Below are 16,639 nucleotides of genomic sequence, written 5' to 3' on the forward strand. Positions count from 1 at the left end.
GATCTGTCATTCTCCAATCTTTTGGGGCATCTCTCCCAGTTTCCATGATATTCCAAAAATGACTGACGGAATGTTCTTACATATTTGAATATATATATCTTTATTCTTGTTCAATCATATAAGACTCTTTATGATCTCACGGACCATAGCAATATTGTCCATGGGGTTTGCTTGGCAAAGATACTAGAGAAGTTGCTGTTTTCTTTTCCAGTTTATATTGTATTTAAACAATCTGTGTGTATCTACATATGTACACAAAGGTTTTATTCATTGAAATGTTGATACTGAACGCAGATGCATGGTTTGGTGGGAGGAAGAATAGATGAAAGTTAGAAGGCCTGAGTTCTAGACTGGCTTTGCTAATTATCTGCAAACTAACGCTGGTGACTGAGCAAATCATTTAACATCTCCCAGATTCTTTCCTCATCTGCCAAATGTTGGGGTAGAACCAGGTAATATCTATTCATCAACCAGCCTATTCAACCATAACCGGCTGTGCACCCCATCTGTCACCCTCTAGGACTCCAGGGTGTCCCCCCTCATCCCCACCACCCCTTCAGGGAGGTACTTGCATCGATTCTCCTGAACACCCTGAATCATCAAATCAGTACTAGAATTACCGATGGAAAATGGCGACTGGAAATGGCAATCTATTGCCCACAGAGTCCCTAAAGCTCCTTTCTGGGCTAGCGCTTCTTACAGTGAGTAGAATGTAACCTCTGCGAGGGCAGGAATGGTCTCACCTTTGTGGGTGTACACATGGCACCTAACAAGGCTTGGCAACTATTAAGTGCTAATGAATGCCTGTGGATTTGATTGATTGATCTAAAATGCTTTTCAGCCCTGTTGCATTCTAAGTTTTCTCAGACATTTATACTTGGGATAGATGACACAAAACAAAACTTAAATGAGGTGGTTAAAAGTTGTAATGCTTTTATTGTTATTATATGACACAGAGAAGCTTTCCTTTCTTGGGAGTTCCAATCCCTTTCCCTTTCCCCCATTCTTTTCTCATTTAAAAAAATACAACAAAGCCAAAAAATATCAGAAAAGGCCATAAAGGAAATGGGAATATTCAGGCTCCCTGGGCCCATCACTCTGTCATTCACTTGGTAGCAAAAGATTCAGGTTCAGTAATTTCATAGTGCTGAAATGGACACATTCGGCTGCCCAAATGGCCGACTTGTGGCTGTGTCCTGGGGACCCAGGTCCCCAAAGGTTAGTCAGTGAGACAGCATAGAAGGCAACAAGGAGTTCCGCTGAATTCCCTCCGACTCGGAAGGTACGGATGCTCCCCAAGGCTCTTCTGGTGCTTGGAAATAACGCTGTGCAGTGAGCATAACGACGACACGATAGGTTGCGAGTTTCTTTTTTTAAAAGTCAGTGGCAGGATTTTCTTTCTGTGGCTCCTTTTTGCAATCTCCCTGCTCACTGGGGCCCCTGCTGGGTCCGTCTCTCCTCCAGCATCCTGCACACCCACATGGAGACCACTTCAGCATTCCCATCATTGTACTGCATGATAAATGGGTGGCCCTGAAGGTAGGAACAGAGGCAGATTTATTAGTAACAATATTCATCCTAATAAAAACCCCATGAATTTCCATTCTAATGCTATGAAGTGGGAGCCCTAGCTCTGGCCTGGTCCAACCAAGGTGGAAAAGTCCATCACAGTATGTCCTGAGGTTTCTGTTGACTGAGAATAAGACTGGTTTTCAGAGGCTCATCTTCAGGGAGCTGGTTGCCTGCTAGTAGGTTTTGTAGACACATGTACCCATGAAATCAATACTAATCAATCGATTGAATTACAAATGTAAGGGTAGAACAACCACAGCAATGAAATCAGCTAACAAAAATCTAAGATGAGATTTGAGTCCAGATCTCTCAATTTCACATCTATTGCCTCTCTGGAACCACGTTGTTTAATGTGTGGCCCCTTTCATTTGGTTCTTGGTAAACACGTTTTGTTCTGTTATCTTTTCATGTGTATCTGTCCAGGTCTCTCCTTCTCCCTGTAGAAGACGGTCTCCCTAAGGGGGGGAATTGTGTCTAATACTTCTTTAACCACAATAATGATTCCTATGCCCAATGATGGACATGCAGCAGGACCTAATATACACATAAATGTTTTTATTAAGATCTTGTTTTTGTACCACCTTTATGTTCTAACATACTCCCTCTACTCCAATGAGTCATCTCTTAGAATTTTAAAAAAAAAAAAAAGAGGAAAAAAATGCAATTCAGAAAATCTAAGACAGGAATTTGTCTATGCAAAGTCACCACAACCACAACCTCTCACTTCTCCAAAGGAAGGAGAGAGATCCATTATGCTGTTTCCTTTACAAGACCAACAGATTCAGTATTAATAACTAGACCCCAAGTCTCCTGAATTGTAGGGCAATGTTCTGCCAAGACACTCAAATGTTATCTGGTCACACAATTCACGTCAGTTCTTTCAGCCCTCCCCTCTACCACTGACACCTTCCTAAAAATAAATCAGAATCTGGTTAGCTCACTTTCTTTGGAAGTGTTTCTGGAACAAATGCAAACACATTATGGGAAAGACCATAATGATGTGTTTGTTTCCATTTCCATAGAGTAGTTACTAGAGCTTGTGAATGAAAATTTCTGCTGCTTCCTCCTGCTACTGTACAGCTCACTCTCAAGCTGTACAGTCTGATTTAAGAGTGATGGGCACATTTCCAGGCTTAGTCTTCCATCTGTTTTTATCCTCTGTCTCTCTCTGTGTATAACCTATTTATACATGCACATAAAATAGACACACAGGCTCTGCTATCTTTAGCTGTCTCCCCCTCCCACCCATACGCACGATGCACACTCTCAATCTCCAAGCCCCTCAGGATTTCTCCTAAGGAGTCTTATGGAAAATAGGGAGGGCAGTCAGCATAGCCTCATTTAAAAATCAGGTGAAAGAGAAAGCAGAAAAAGGTTTTTTGCCTCATTCCCTTCAACCCTCTGTAAGGACAGCTCCTGTCACTGCTAATTGGCCTTAGGACATGTGGCATTTTTCTTCACCAAAGAAAAATCCTAGAGTTTGGTGAGGTCAGAGGCAACTGGAGCGGCCGGCAGAGAATGTCTAACCTAAGGGAGGAGAGATGGACGGGGAAGAAGCCTGGCGGAGGGCAGACATGACTGGTTAGTTTTTCAATTTCCTTTCTCCCTCCCTCCTTACTGTCTCTCAGTTCCTTCTTCAGCCTTTCCTTCTTCCTCCTCGGTCTCCATTCCCAACCCTTACCCTTCTTCCAGCCCTGGCCCAGCTCTCCCTGCCATCCTCCTTTCTCCTCTCCCTTAATCCTTTTCCCTGTCCCCCTCTGCTTCTTCCCTTCCCCTCTTTTTGGGCCTCCTCCCCCATGTCTGAAGCACCATTTCCACCCCCTCCTACAAACATCCCTCCCTTTTCCGCTGAAGTCTGGCCAGAACCAGGTGTCAGTCTTGCCAGTGTCCCAAACTGCTCTTTCAATACACCTCAGCCTTGACCTGCAGGCCCCCAGGGGACAGTTGGACCAATTACAGCAGATTGCAAGGAGCTTCAGTGAGATGAGATCATCACACTCATTTTCAATTGTGCCTAAAATGAATTTGAACCCAGGGTTCCAAAGGTGAAAGGCTATGGCATCTTTCCAGCATGTCATCCAGACGTTCAAAAACATAATGGCAGAGTGGGGGATGGGGGGAAGAAGGGAAAGGGAGGCAAGAGATTTGTTTGATAAATGAGAATAGACCTCCAGGCTGAGAGGGGAAAGCAAGTTACAAGGAGTAGTCTGGATGTGGACAAGAATGAATCACAGGAGATGGAGACTACAGACAACTTCCAGACACACAGGTGAACAGATATTTAAAATAACAATCTAGGATTCCTACCAATGACTTCAAGGTCAAATCCAGCCTAAGGCAAGGGAGACGGGTGTTGGTGCTAAATATGAAGCTGGAAGGAGTTGTGAATTTTGGGGTGTTTGTTATGCACTAAAGTTCTGCCCCCAGATGGAGATTCAAGTAGAATTACAATTCATTCAAGGAACATGTGTTAAATCCAAGTAATTTCTTATTAACAATGCCTTGCTTTTATGAAGACACAACACATGTCCCCTCCTCTGATTTTCCATTGCCAATAGACCCTATAACCACTAGCCTGGCTGCTGATAGATCTTCCCAACTCCTCTATGCTCTTTTATTACTGCTACCAGATAATTTTCTTATCCACAGATCTGGTCTTGTCTTTCTTTACCCCTAACCCTTTACTTGTCACTTAGTGCTCTAGCACTTTTTAAGCACTTGCTATGTACTTCCTACTGCCCATTGAATTCAAAGGCTTTATAGTTTCATATCTCGAGTTTAAAGCTCTTCCTGATCTGTTAACACCCTCCCTTTCTAGCTTAATCCCTTAATTTTTCTTTACATGGCTCCAAGCCAAGATTCCCCATGAATATGGCATGCCCCAACATTGGTTTCTATGCCTGGAATGCCCATGTTTCTCTTCATCTGTGGAAATCCTTAATGCTGAGCACAAATAAACATTTCCCCAGTTCTTCCCTAATCCCTTCAGTGGATGATGACTCCCACTCTTAGTCTATATAGAGTCCTTTGATTTGTAATTAATGTGATTATATAATGCTATATAGTCTGGTTAACATTATGTCCAATCTCACTTATTAAGATGGCAAACTTCGTTAAGTCAAGGATTGTTTTATTTAAACTTTGTGTTTCATTCTACTTCAAGCATAGTTTGCTGCAAATAGAAGTTATTTAATAAATGTTGGTAGAATTAGAGAGTTTAAATGACTTATTCAAGAGGCATAGCCAAGTGATAGCCCTGGTATTTTGACCAGTGTTTATTCATTAATTTTAAGCTAGACTTGCTGTTTTTGCATTTTTGTTGACAACTTTTGCTTTCATATCATCTTCATTTCCAAAAATCTCTCTATTTAGAGTACCATTTCTTGTAACATGCAATAATAATAAAACTTCAGCAAAGCTAACCATGGGGCAGCTGGATGGCACAGAGGATAGAGCACCAGCTCTAATGTTTCCTAGCTATGTGACTCTGGACAAGTTACTTAAACTCAATTGCCTCATTGTTAATGCTGTAAAGTTACCCATGTATATATCCTGTAAATAAAAGGCTATTAAATAAAAAAATAAATAAATAAAAAAATAAAAAAATAAACTCAATTGCCTCAGGAAAAAAAAATGCTAAAGAGCTTATCAAACGAGTATGACAGCAGCCCCATCTCTTCATTTTCTAACCTTTTTCAGTTAAACACTGGGTCCTTATTTACTAAGTGGTTTTCACTCAGGTTTGTTCCTGTGGTTTTTTGTTCCCATTTACATTGTTGCAGTCGTTCTGGATATTGTTTTCCTGGTTCTGCTTACTTCACAGTTCACACATGTCTTATACTTCTCTGAATTCCTCACTTTGTTTCTTGTTGTGGAATAGTAATATTTCATTATATCCACATACCACAATTTGTCCAGCCACTCTCAGTACTGACAAGTACACATTTTGTTTTCAATTCTCTGCTACCATAAAAGTGCTGCTATCATATATTCATGTACAATATATATCCATCAAGAGTTCCAGTGGTTGAGTGTCTTCATGAAGCATAAGGAAAGGAAGAGTTGGAGTATATTTAGCTCAACAATTCTGTTTTTAAGAATAGATTAGAAGGGCACATTTTCTAACCTAGAGGAAGGTCTAGACTATGTGGCTGTAAAACTGGAGGATCAGAACCAAAACATCATTTACATTAACATGTTCTGTGATCTCACCATACAGTTCCTGAACTCCCCAGTGTGGTTCACATTAGCTCGGTTGTCCTTATGGGTAGAATATTTCCCCCGGTTTCCTTGCAAACTCCTCCCATCTCAATCTGTGCTTGCTGAAATCCTATCCTACCTGAAGGTTCCGTTCTAATGTCACCTTCTCTTATGCAGTCTTTCTTGATCTCGACCAGAAGTTATCATTCAGAGCACTTGGTCTGGCCCCTGCATTCACCCTTATGTGACTTGTTACACTATTTGCATAGCCTCATTACCCCTCCTAGACTTTCATCTTTAAGTTTGATTCTTTTTATCTTTGCATCTTTCCTCTATGACTTAGCTTCATAAATACTACACGGTATCGCAGAAACAGCACTAGACTTAAGAATCAGAAAGAAACCTAGATTTAAAGCTTGGATCCACTACTTAGCAGCTGTGTGACCTTGGACAAGAGTCATATGTAAAACAAGGGGGTTGTTTTCTAAGGTCCTTTCTAGCCTTAGAGGTCAAGTACTCAAGGTTTGCTAAAGCTGAGTGAGTTTTTACCCAGTCTTCTGGGTATTGTCTCTTTTTCCCTATTTTGATCACCCTTTTCCTACTTTCTTAAATCTTCTACTGGGAGCAAGAAAATCCTCCCTGAAATACATGAAGGCAAGTTTCTTTTTCAAGTTGCTAGGAAAGGAGTGACCTCTTGCCTTTTGAAGTGAACAATGGGAAGCTGCTTGCCTGAGCCAGTATGTCAAGCCTTGGATTTCTCCTCCCCCATGGAAAGCCTGGGGTAATAGCACTATCCAAAAATACTGGATGACTTTGGTTTCCATATGCTCCATCTCCGTAATCATCTGTTCAGGAACAATTGGACCAGAACTACAGGAGAGGGAGGGCTGAGACGTCCCTTAACTTCACCGAGAAGAAACAGCAGGGGCCCCTTTTGCCACCTGAGTCCAGGTACTACTAGGCAAGGAGGAAAGGCACTCCTGCTCCGATTCACATTTTACCTCCCCGGCTCTGCCTGGCACCTCCTGGTTGTTGCTTTAAGCATTCCAGCCCCGGGCTCCTCTTAAGTCAACAATGTCAAAACTGTGGGTCTCAGTTGGGGTGGGGCCTGATTCACTGGGAGCACATGCAAAATTAAAAATGCCAGCAGGCCTCAGCTTACCCAGTCAATCTGTCTACCCAGTGATATGTAGGAAGGAGAAAATGTGCATTTAGTAAGTGCCTACTGTGTGCCAGGCACTGTGCAAAGTGTTTTTGCAAATATCTCAGCTGACCCCCCCAAACAACCATCTTACAGTTGAGAAATTGAGATAGGCGGAGGTTAAATGACTTGGCTAGGGGCATCCAGCTCAGTTCTGCCTGACTGCAAGGCACTGCTTATTACATCAACTGGGTCACTCTTTTGGGGGGATATCACTGTTTAAATGAACTAGAGTTAATGAAAGAACTGTAGTAAATTCTTAGAGAAAGCAAAGAATCCATTTAGAATGCAAATCATTGTCCCTTAACTGAGCAGCTCAAAAATATTTCTGGAGTTATTCAGTAAGGTGAATATCAGGTATGCTAATTAGGAAGGTGGCTGTGCATTTAGAGCCAGAAAGGCCCAATCCCCTCAGTTGACAGATTAGGAAATTGGGGCTCAGGGAGGTTAAGGGGGAAAGGGAATAACCATTGACATTGTGCCACTAAAAGCTTTGGGAGCGTATTATCTCATTTGATCCTTGCAGCCCTCTGAAATAAGTGCTCGTACCAAACATATTTTACAATTGAGGAAACTGAGGCAAATAAAAGTGCTGGAAAAAATAAGTGTCTGAAATCACATTTGAACTTGGATCCCTGGTACTCCGTGCACTCTAGCACCAATTAGCTGCCTCAGGTAAGTGACTGCTGCCAAGCAGGAATGAAATGGCAGACCACGCCAACATCTTTGCCGAGAAAACCCCAAATGGGGTCAGGAAGACTTGGATATGACTGAAAGGACTGAACAACTACCACAAAAGGAGCAATGTTTGTTGAGCTGAATATAAGTCAAGTGTACTGAGGGAAAGTAATAGGGATTAGGTCTGCTCTGAAGAACTGCACCACCTTTATAGAGAATTGATCACCAGGTAAAATGAGATTGCCCTGATTTTGTCCCAGCACCCAACAATAGGGGCATTTCTGTAGTTTTAAGCCCAATCAATAAAACAGAAGAGACTAGAACTATATAACTTAGAGAACTCCTCCAAAAGAGACGCAAGAATTCACCAACATTAGCAAGCACACCATATCAGAGAGACTGCAGGATTTTAAGTCCATATTAAAGCTCTGATGCTCTAGGTGTGGCCTTGGGAAAGCAACCTAATCAACTCAGTCTCTCTTGATTTTTAGAACTCAGTCTCATCATATGAAAAATAAAGGTTAGACTAAGTGATCTCTAATCTCCCTTCCAAACAGGAAATAATGCCCACAAACCTATGAACCTATGACTTCATTACTACCATCATCATCTCCACCACAGAATTGCTATTTAAGCATAACATACACATACACACTAACACTGACCGACCCCCTTTTCTCTAAAAGCTTTAATTACTGTTCTTGTTTTCCAGTTGTCCCCACTATAATATGAGGAATAGGGTAAATAGATATTACTTTCTGAATTGCTTAGGCAGAAAACCTGAGTCCCCATGAAGATCTGAACAAAGGTGCTGGGTACCTGGTCATATTATCAAGAGAAATAGTATAATTTCTGGTTTGAGGGTTAACACTATATTCTGCACGAAACTGGTACCCAATAAGTATTTGTTGAGTGCATTAATGGTTTAGGAAGGTGAAGGAACTCAATTAAGGCAAATGAGAAAAATGAAGAATTCACAGAAAGTTATTAAGTTACCTTGGACCATTTTGCAGGTACCTGATCCCCTGATGCCTCACATCAACCCTAAGGGATGCCAGGATTCAAGGACACTGAGCCAGGCAAGTCCTTTTATGGTAAGGAACCAGATGGAGAGAAGCAAAGCACCTGGTGAAGGATGTCTGGAAGGCCACTTCTGGAACTCTTCAGAAAGGGAAACAGGGAGAGATGCTCCCCTCGGTAGCACTTACTTCCCCATGTTCTCAGACCCTATTCCGAGCCTGGATGAACGCTTTATCTCTTTGGCAGAGGAATCAGGGTCTGTAAGAGCTAAAGTAACCCCAGCGAGCTCGGAGGAACAATGGGAACATTAATGTTGCTCTTAACCGTGAAGCCAAGATATTGATATTACACTTGTAAAAAGCAATTTTTAGCCCTTGTGAAAGGCACCGTCTGACTGCCCAGACACCAAGGTCCTTTATTCATCATACAGAGAGCACATTAATAGCCATGTATGCAAAGAAGCAGCCAAGCAAGTGGCAAGATGAAGCTGCTGAATAATCATGCTAACCTCATCAACAGGCAGTGGGAGCCCACTCTCATTTCCTTTATTCTCACAGGGCTAATTCCAACAATTAAACCGGTGAGGGTTGAAGTATTATGGTCCACAAACTTCTCAACAGAAGATGGAGGCATAATAAAGGGAAAAGGACATGATTACAAAAGGTAAGATGGGTCCAAAAGTGGGACACGGCGGTGGGGAGGAGGGGAGAAAGAAAGTCACCTGGAGCCTGACATGGACCAGACTTGGAAATAAATAAATTACCTGAGTGAGATGAAGGGAATTGATAGAAACTTAATAGCTCATGAAAAGGAAATCATCATTGGTCCAATCCAGTCCCTTCTTCACCTGGGCTTTAGTGTCCATATGGTTTCTGTTGATTCCTACTTTACATACCTGTGTAGTCACATCCCAATTCTTGCTCATTCATTAACTGTGATGAAATCCATTATGGATGGATTGAATGAAGAGTACTATTATCAGGTCCTCAGTAGTGCTTATGTTTTCTTGTTAGCCTGAGAGGTCAACTTACTTTCTCCATTTTTCCCCTTCCCCCCAGGTTCCCCAAGATGTCTGTGAAAAAGCCTTTCAAGGTTGGACTTTCTGTTGTCTAGAGGATAAATTGAAAAATACTTCCACCTGATACTAACAGCCTCTGTTATGATCCCCACCATCTTTCCAGCCTTATTCATATTGTATCTCTTCATGAATTCTGCATCCCATCACAATGGCTTCCTCGTTGTTCCTGAACTCCATGGACTGCCTGAGCACTGACTGTGTCCCTCGTGCCTGGAATACACTCACTCTTTCCCCTTTCACGTAAGGTACAATCTCTAGCTTTCTTTGAGGTGAAAATCAGGCGCCACTTCTTTTGTGATGGCAGGTCCCCTCAGCTGTCACCACTTTGCCTCTTTTTACATTAGTTTTATTTTCTTACCTTGTACATGGCACAGCAGGTATAGGGCTGGGTCTGATATCAGGAGAGACCTCTAACATTTATTAGCCGTATGGTCCTAAGTCACTTAAGATTCTTTAAGCCTCAGTGTCTTCACCAATACAATGGGGACAATATCACTTGCATTATTTACCTTCCAGGGTTGTTTTAGGGTAAAAAGTAATGATGTAGGTAAAGCACTTTTCAAACTTTAATATAAATGTCAGGCATGGTGTTAACATGTTGTAACCTCCTAATGTAAGTGCCCTTATGTCTATGTCTAGACATAGACATTATTTACTAAAAGTGTTTAATAAATAATTGTTGAATTGCAGTACCTTCAGGTGACAGTGTTGCAGTTCAAGGAGAGCATTGTACTCTATACCTGTCACCAGTGAAGAAGAGCTGACCTCTGGTGGATTTTCCCTTTCTTTACTTAGGGGAAAAACCTTGAAGTTAATACTCCTGGTTTACACATGTGTGTGTTACATTTAGAAGTGACTGTCTCTGCAGGTTTGCTTACAAAAGTTTACTATACTTTTGCCTGATCCTCTTGGATGAATTCTTTTTTTTTAAATTACATTTTTTAATGAACAAAAAATGATGCTTTCCTCTTTCCCCCAGAGGACAAAAAGTCGAACAAAATCTTTTTAACAAACGTCTGCATTTCTCTCTGCCTAATTCTTATTCACCCTTCAGTTCAAACCCTTAGGGAGTTTTCTCCCAACACTCCTTTGTCCTAGACTCTCTTGAGACTCACTCTTATATACGTAACATTGCACATAACAGGACAGTGTTTGTTGGATGTTCCCTACCATTTCTGACACATGTTTTCCATAATTATTTTTTCTTGTGTCTTATCTTCCAGGTTATTCTGTAAATTCTTGGAGGAGAAGGTCACCATCTAGTGCTAGTCTTCCTTCAGTCTTATATAGAGCAGATCTGTGAATAAATATTTATTCATTGATTGGGCTAAATTAGCCAAGAAACTATTTTGGCTCCATTTGATTTGTACTGAGCATCTCCTGAGTTGCTGTGCTATCCTGGCAGGCTGAATGATACCTCTGCTATATCTGGATCCCTGTAAGTAATGACCTTTGCCCTGGAATTTTAGATGGTACTTTTTTTTTTTAAGTCTTTAAAGTACAGTACTTTGCAAATTAACTGGAACAAAGTAAAAATCACTCAATTTGTTACTGACTCAGAATAAATAATAACTTCAAAGAACTTTCAGTTCATCTTCCTTTTGTTGCAATAACTTGTTTTATCTCCCTTGGCACCAAGTTTATAAGATTTTGATGTGTAATCCAGCTTTGATTAGTCAAAGTCAGAAATGTCAAAAGTTCTGGGTCAGTTGAGTATGAGTAGAAACATATACAGTGCATGACTACAGCTATCACAAAATAAAAATATTAAAATGATTAATTAAAGCAATTAGCTTATCATTGTGCATCTACTCCTTTGTATACATATACTTGCTTTATGGAGTTTTGCCCAAATGGACATTTGCAAATTATATTTATTTTTCAGAATAAGGAGTACTTTTTACCAGGAGAGATGAATCCCTTTTCTAGGAGATATGAGGTACACAACTGGTAGGAGGAATATATATGGCAACTAGAGAGAGGAAGTGACACTGCTAAGGCATTAGAATTCAAGGAACACACTATGGCTGGTTTGAAAGGTTCAAGAAGGAGCATTCTTCATTAGCTTGAGGGTCATGGGGAAGCTGCTTCACTTGACATTGAGGCCAAAGCTGCCCCCGCATGGAATTACAGGTGATCCTCTAAAACTCATGTAAATTGCTCAAAAATTAGATTTAAAAGTTTATATTACAGTGGGGTTTCACTCCCAAGTTAACTGGCCTTGAATTATTCTGCTCTTCATGTTTCCCCTCACACTCCATGGCTCACTTTTGTCACTTCAATTCTCATATGTTTTTCTTCTTTTGGTAAAGTGCTATTAAACAAATATTTAGGAATTTGTTATTTGAGCATATATGAGTTAAAGGGGCATGCATGACTTTCGGTCAAATGAAACAAATTCTTAAAAATCTCCCACAGCCGAATCATTAAGTACAGTAAAATGCTGAGCACTTGGGAGAGAAAGAAAAGCCACTAACTGCAAAAATAAGGTGAGAGCATAAGCCTCATCTCAGAAGAACTGTTAGGGTGATCTTCTAATTGGGAATAATCTGATGTTGGCTGCCCTTTCAGCCCGATTGGTATCAGGTTCATCGAGGCTACTTCCAAGGGCACAGAGATTTCAAATGTAAGGGTACCTATCCCAAGAATCTGCCTTCCCTGGCCTCAGATTTCTCATGCTCTCCCCCCCTCCACCCAAGAATGGCACCCTTCAAGCCTTTCATTTTATTTTAAGGCCTTAGGAATGGTTTGCAGCTGTGACATGCCATTTCAATCAACCTTCCTGAGTTTATTCTTCACAATTGCTATAGAAATAGATGTTTCCCCCCAAATATTCAATTATTAGCAGTAAATTGCTTACCTCTAGCCATTCTGGACTGTACACAGCAAACTAAACAGGTCAAAAAGCTTTCAACCTTTCATCTGAACAGATCTATGTGTTCCCACATACAATAATTGGTCAGAAAATGGCCCATTGAGAGAAGAGAATGTTTCCAGAGGTCCCCATGATTCATTCTAGAGCTCATGATTACAGCGTGTGGCCACAGGATCAGTGTTATCCAGTGCTGGGAGGGAGAAAAGGGATAACTGCAAAGGCCACATTAAGGTGGATAAACACACGAGTGGCTGACAGTGTGGGAAGGTTTTGTGTTTGGAAGTTAAGCTTGTCCGGATGGCAGAAACACTTTCAGACCATCTGTGGACTTATAGTTTGCAGGAGGATCTAACTCTCCAGCCTCTCCATTGATGACTTCTCTCATTCTCATTCTTCTTCCCTCCCTCCCCCTTATCTCTTTCTTCTCCCTCTTTTATCCTTTCTCTTTCTCCCTTACCCTTTTCCTCTCTCAATAAAGAAAAAGCCCCAGAGTTCTAATATATTATCTCAGACATTTTGCCTCAGATATTTTGCCAGTATATTTTAAGCCACTGTCTCTCACTTACTTATTTTTTCCATTGAACACAATTGTAAATGCCCTGACTCTTGGAAGATACTGGCAACGCAAGAGTAGCAAGGAAGGAGGCAGAGAGGTATTGGTCAGCTCACAGGCCACCGAATGTCAGCCAGCCTCCCATCTTTGGCAGACATCCTACAGATTGCTGGCCACAATCTAGTACCTTAAACTTCCCAAAGTGCTTTATATCCACTAATTCAGTAATCAAAGACTGTTTCCTGAGATCCACCTTATTAGCAGCACATAGTAAAATAGTGAAAAAAAATTTTTTTAAAGATACAAGCAAAACAACTTCCCCTCTTTTCTGCCTACCAGTAACTTTCTTAATAGGGAGAAATTCTTAGGAGAGTAATGGAATAGACAGAACCTAAAAATCAGAATATGATCAAGGCTGAGTGTCTTTTAAAATGGGAACATTTGGAAGACTTCCAATTTGACAAAGCAGATAAGCAACGGGAAAAGAATGACAAGATCACACACAATTTGGGTGAATGCTTTTTTTTCTGACCTGTTTTAAATTGCGACCTGTTTGGCTGAACATAAAACTGAAAGAAGCCCTAGAGGTGATTCAAGTTTAAATAATATAAATGAAAGTTCATTTTTTTTTAAACTTCAGGGCTCAGGAGAAAGCATAGTGGGCAGAGAGAGCAGGAAAAGGAGTGTGGGCCAGGAGCAATAGGGTCAAAGTCCCTGCATCTGAAATATAAATCCTCATAGGAAGTCATTGGTGATTCTAAAGGTTCTCCACTATTACTCAGTCCGGTTTTCCATTTACACCTGTCCAATCTTTTAAAACATACACACACACACACACACACACACACACACACACACACGGACTCAAGCCATTTTGCATTCTGGCAACAATAAAAATCATCAACCACAGAACCTCCTTTTAGCCTTGAGCAATATTTTCTAAAACAAAACACAAACAACCTGCAGGACTTAAGTATTCTGTTATTGATTCACTGTGGTTTGCAAGGTAATGTTGAAGAAAATTAAATGTACAGAAGCTTGAAATGTGTTTTCTGTGGCAGTGAATGGTGTGACCTGCATGAACTGACATAGGGCTGTTGGTCATGCTATAAAAACTAGCTAAGGAAGGATATTTAATTTGTTCTAGTATAAATACCCTAGTTAACTTTAATTGGAGTATACTAAAAAAAGATAATATTATCATTTCACTCTTAAGGTTAGGATGATTCAATAATTAGTGGACTTATAGGAATGCCCATAATTCAGTTGTAAGTGTAGAATTTTCAATTCAATTCAGTTCAATCCAGTCCATTCATGGCACCAATCCTATGATTTTAAACACTGAATCTGCTGAGTACAAGCTTTGGTAAATCTGACCATACTAAAATGGTCTTGTCTTTTAGGTCTTTCCTAAAGGTCTAGTGATAAACAACATACTTGTTTTCTAGGAATAAGTTTAATTAAATTTGGAGTGGCTTATTAGTAAGATGGCAAAATGTAGCGGTCCCTGAAACTCTTGAAGATGTCAGGTCCTCAGAACTGAAAGGGCCCTAAAGAAGCTATCTAGTTCAATTTGCACAGAACAAAAATTCACTCTAAAAGATAAGTTGGCAACAAGATTATTTGATGATCAATTCTAATGGATGTGGCTCTCTTCAACAATGAGATGATTCAGACCAGTTCCAAAGACCTTGTGATGAAGAAAGCCATATACATCCAGAGAGAGGAGTGTAGGAACTGAGTGTAATCACAACACAGCTTTTTCAATCTTTTTGTTGTTGTTTACTTGTATTTTGTATTTTATTTTTTTTCCTATTTGATTTGATTTTTCTTGTGCAGCAAGATAATTGTATAAATATGTATGCATATATTGGATTTAACATATATTTCTACCATGTTTAACATATATTGGATTACTTGCCATCTAAAGAAGGGTTGGGGGAAGGAGAGGGAAAATTGGAACACAGGGTTTGGCAAAAGTTAATGTTGAAAAATTATCCATGTATATGTTTTGAAAATAAAAAACTTTAATTAAAAAAAAAAAGATATATAAGTGACCATTCAGCCCTCTTGAGATAAGTGACATTTTGTGTAGAAAGAGGAAGTTCCACATCAATCAAATTCATAGATCTTTGAAAAACTCAACTGACATTTTTCTTATAACTACTGGATGACCATCTCTAGACCTAAAACCTAAATACTTTTTTTAGTCCATATTTTGATATTTGGTTTCCCAAATATATACATAACTTTCATATATAAATAAACAAATAAATGTCTGTCTATCTATTTATCTATATCTACTGTGTGTGTGTATACATCTATATATATCTTAATAATTTCCTGGTTCAGGATGGGAAATGATTAAATTCTTGAAAAAATGGAAATTTGCATAAAATTTTATTAGCTAGCCTATTGCTTATTTAGTAAAATATGATGATGTGATTTAATATAGCAATCCTTCTATCTGAATCATAGCTGAGAATGCAGATGGAAGCAAAAAAGGCCCCTGAGAAGTCAAAACAGAAGTCACAAAATCAATGTACTTCTGTAGTTTATTTGCTTTACTTATAAAGGAGATCCTTAGGGCCTATTTATTCTTTGTACACAATTTCAGTATGACTGGTTGATTCTGGTTTTCTAGGCCACCATAGATTAGGAGAAGCACATTAGAAGGGTATGGCATGGAAAATTGCTAGAAGTAGGAATAGATAGTAGGAAGAAATGAAAGTTGACAGCTTGATCATGAGAGAAGAGACAGAAAAACTATAAAAAGCAGGCATGAGCATTTAAAAAAGCACTGCAACTCTGAGGTCATTTATTGTGAAGGCAATGTATATGTGGGCAAAGTGACGGTGTTTATATTAAAATTTCCAAAAGTATTACTATGTTACAGCATACTACAATGATTGAGATTTGAAATCATAATCTTCAGTCACCAATTTTGCTCAGCACAAGCTGTTGAAAAAGGAAAATTAAAGGTTCCTATAAAAATTGTTATCATTTAAAAAAAAATTGACACAGAAAGGATTAAGCTTCATTTATCTGGAAAATTCACTTATGTGGAAAGCTTCACTCCCTGATGATGCTAGATGAATGAGGTACCACTCTAATGAGTTTTAAAATGTCAATAGTAAATTCAATAAGCTCTCAGCCCCACCATCAATACTTTTAGTCAGCCTCCTTTCACACTGGGGTCACCACACGGTATTGTGCAGTGTCACAAAGAGAGACAAAGCCATCAAGCCCCTGAATTCATTGAAGATATAATGGAGCCATTTGGGCCCCAAGTTTACCCTGGCTTTCTCTCTAAGAGAGTTTGATTACTTATAAGATTTATGACAAAAAAAAGGGGGGGAAAGAATTAGTTCACTGAACAGATTTATAACCTCATCTTGTTTTTTTTTTTTTAATAACGTTAGGGATGCCATCCTACGATATAATCCTACAATGACTGCAGGG

The 16,639-nt window shown here is 39.8% G+C and overlaps 1 protein-coding gene across 6 annotated transcripts in view; it reads right to left on the reverse strand.

Moving 5' to 3' along the window:
* Positions 1-908: 908 nt before the first annotated feature.
* The window catches only part of MAP2K5 (mitogen-activated protein kinase kinase 5), a 301,668-nt gene continuing 285,937 nt past the window's right edge, over positions 909-16,639 (reverse strand). For 4 of the 6 annotated variants that reach the window (XM_012543497.3, XM_023498214.2, XM_012543493.3 and 1 more), the window contains one exon: positions 909-1,533. In XM_012543497.3, the coding sequence (XP_012398951.1) occupies positions 1,429-1,533 (105 nt within the window). In that variant the 3' untranslated portion in view covers positions 909-1,428. The remainder of the gene's footprint in view (positions 1,534-16,639) is intronic. The other 2 variants (XM_023498226.2, XR_004232393.1) reach the window with 2 other exon arrangements.

This window comes from Sarcophilus harrisii, chromosome 2 (assembly GCF_902635505.1).
Source record: "Sarcophilus harrisii chromosome 2, mSarHar1.11, whole genome shotgun sequence".
In the NCBI taxonomy this organism is placed as follows: domain Eukaryota; kingdom Metazoa; phylum Chordata; class Mammalia; order Dasyuromorphia; family Dasyuridae; genus Sarcophilus; species Sarcophilus harrisii.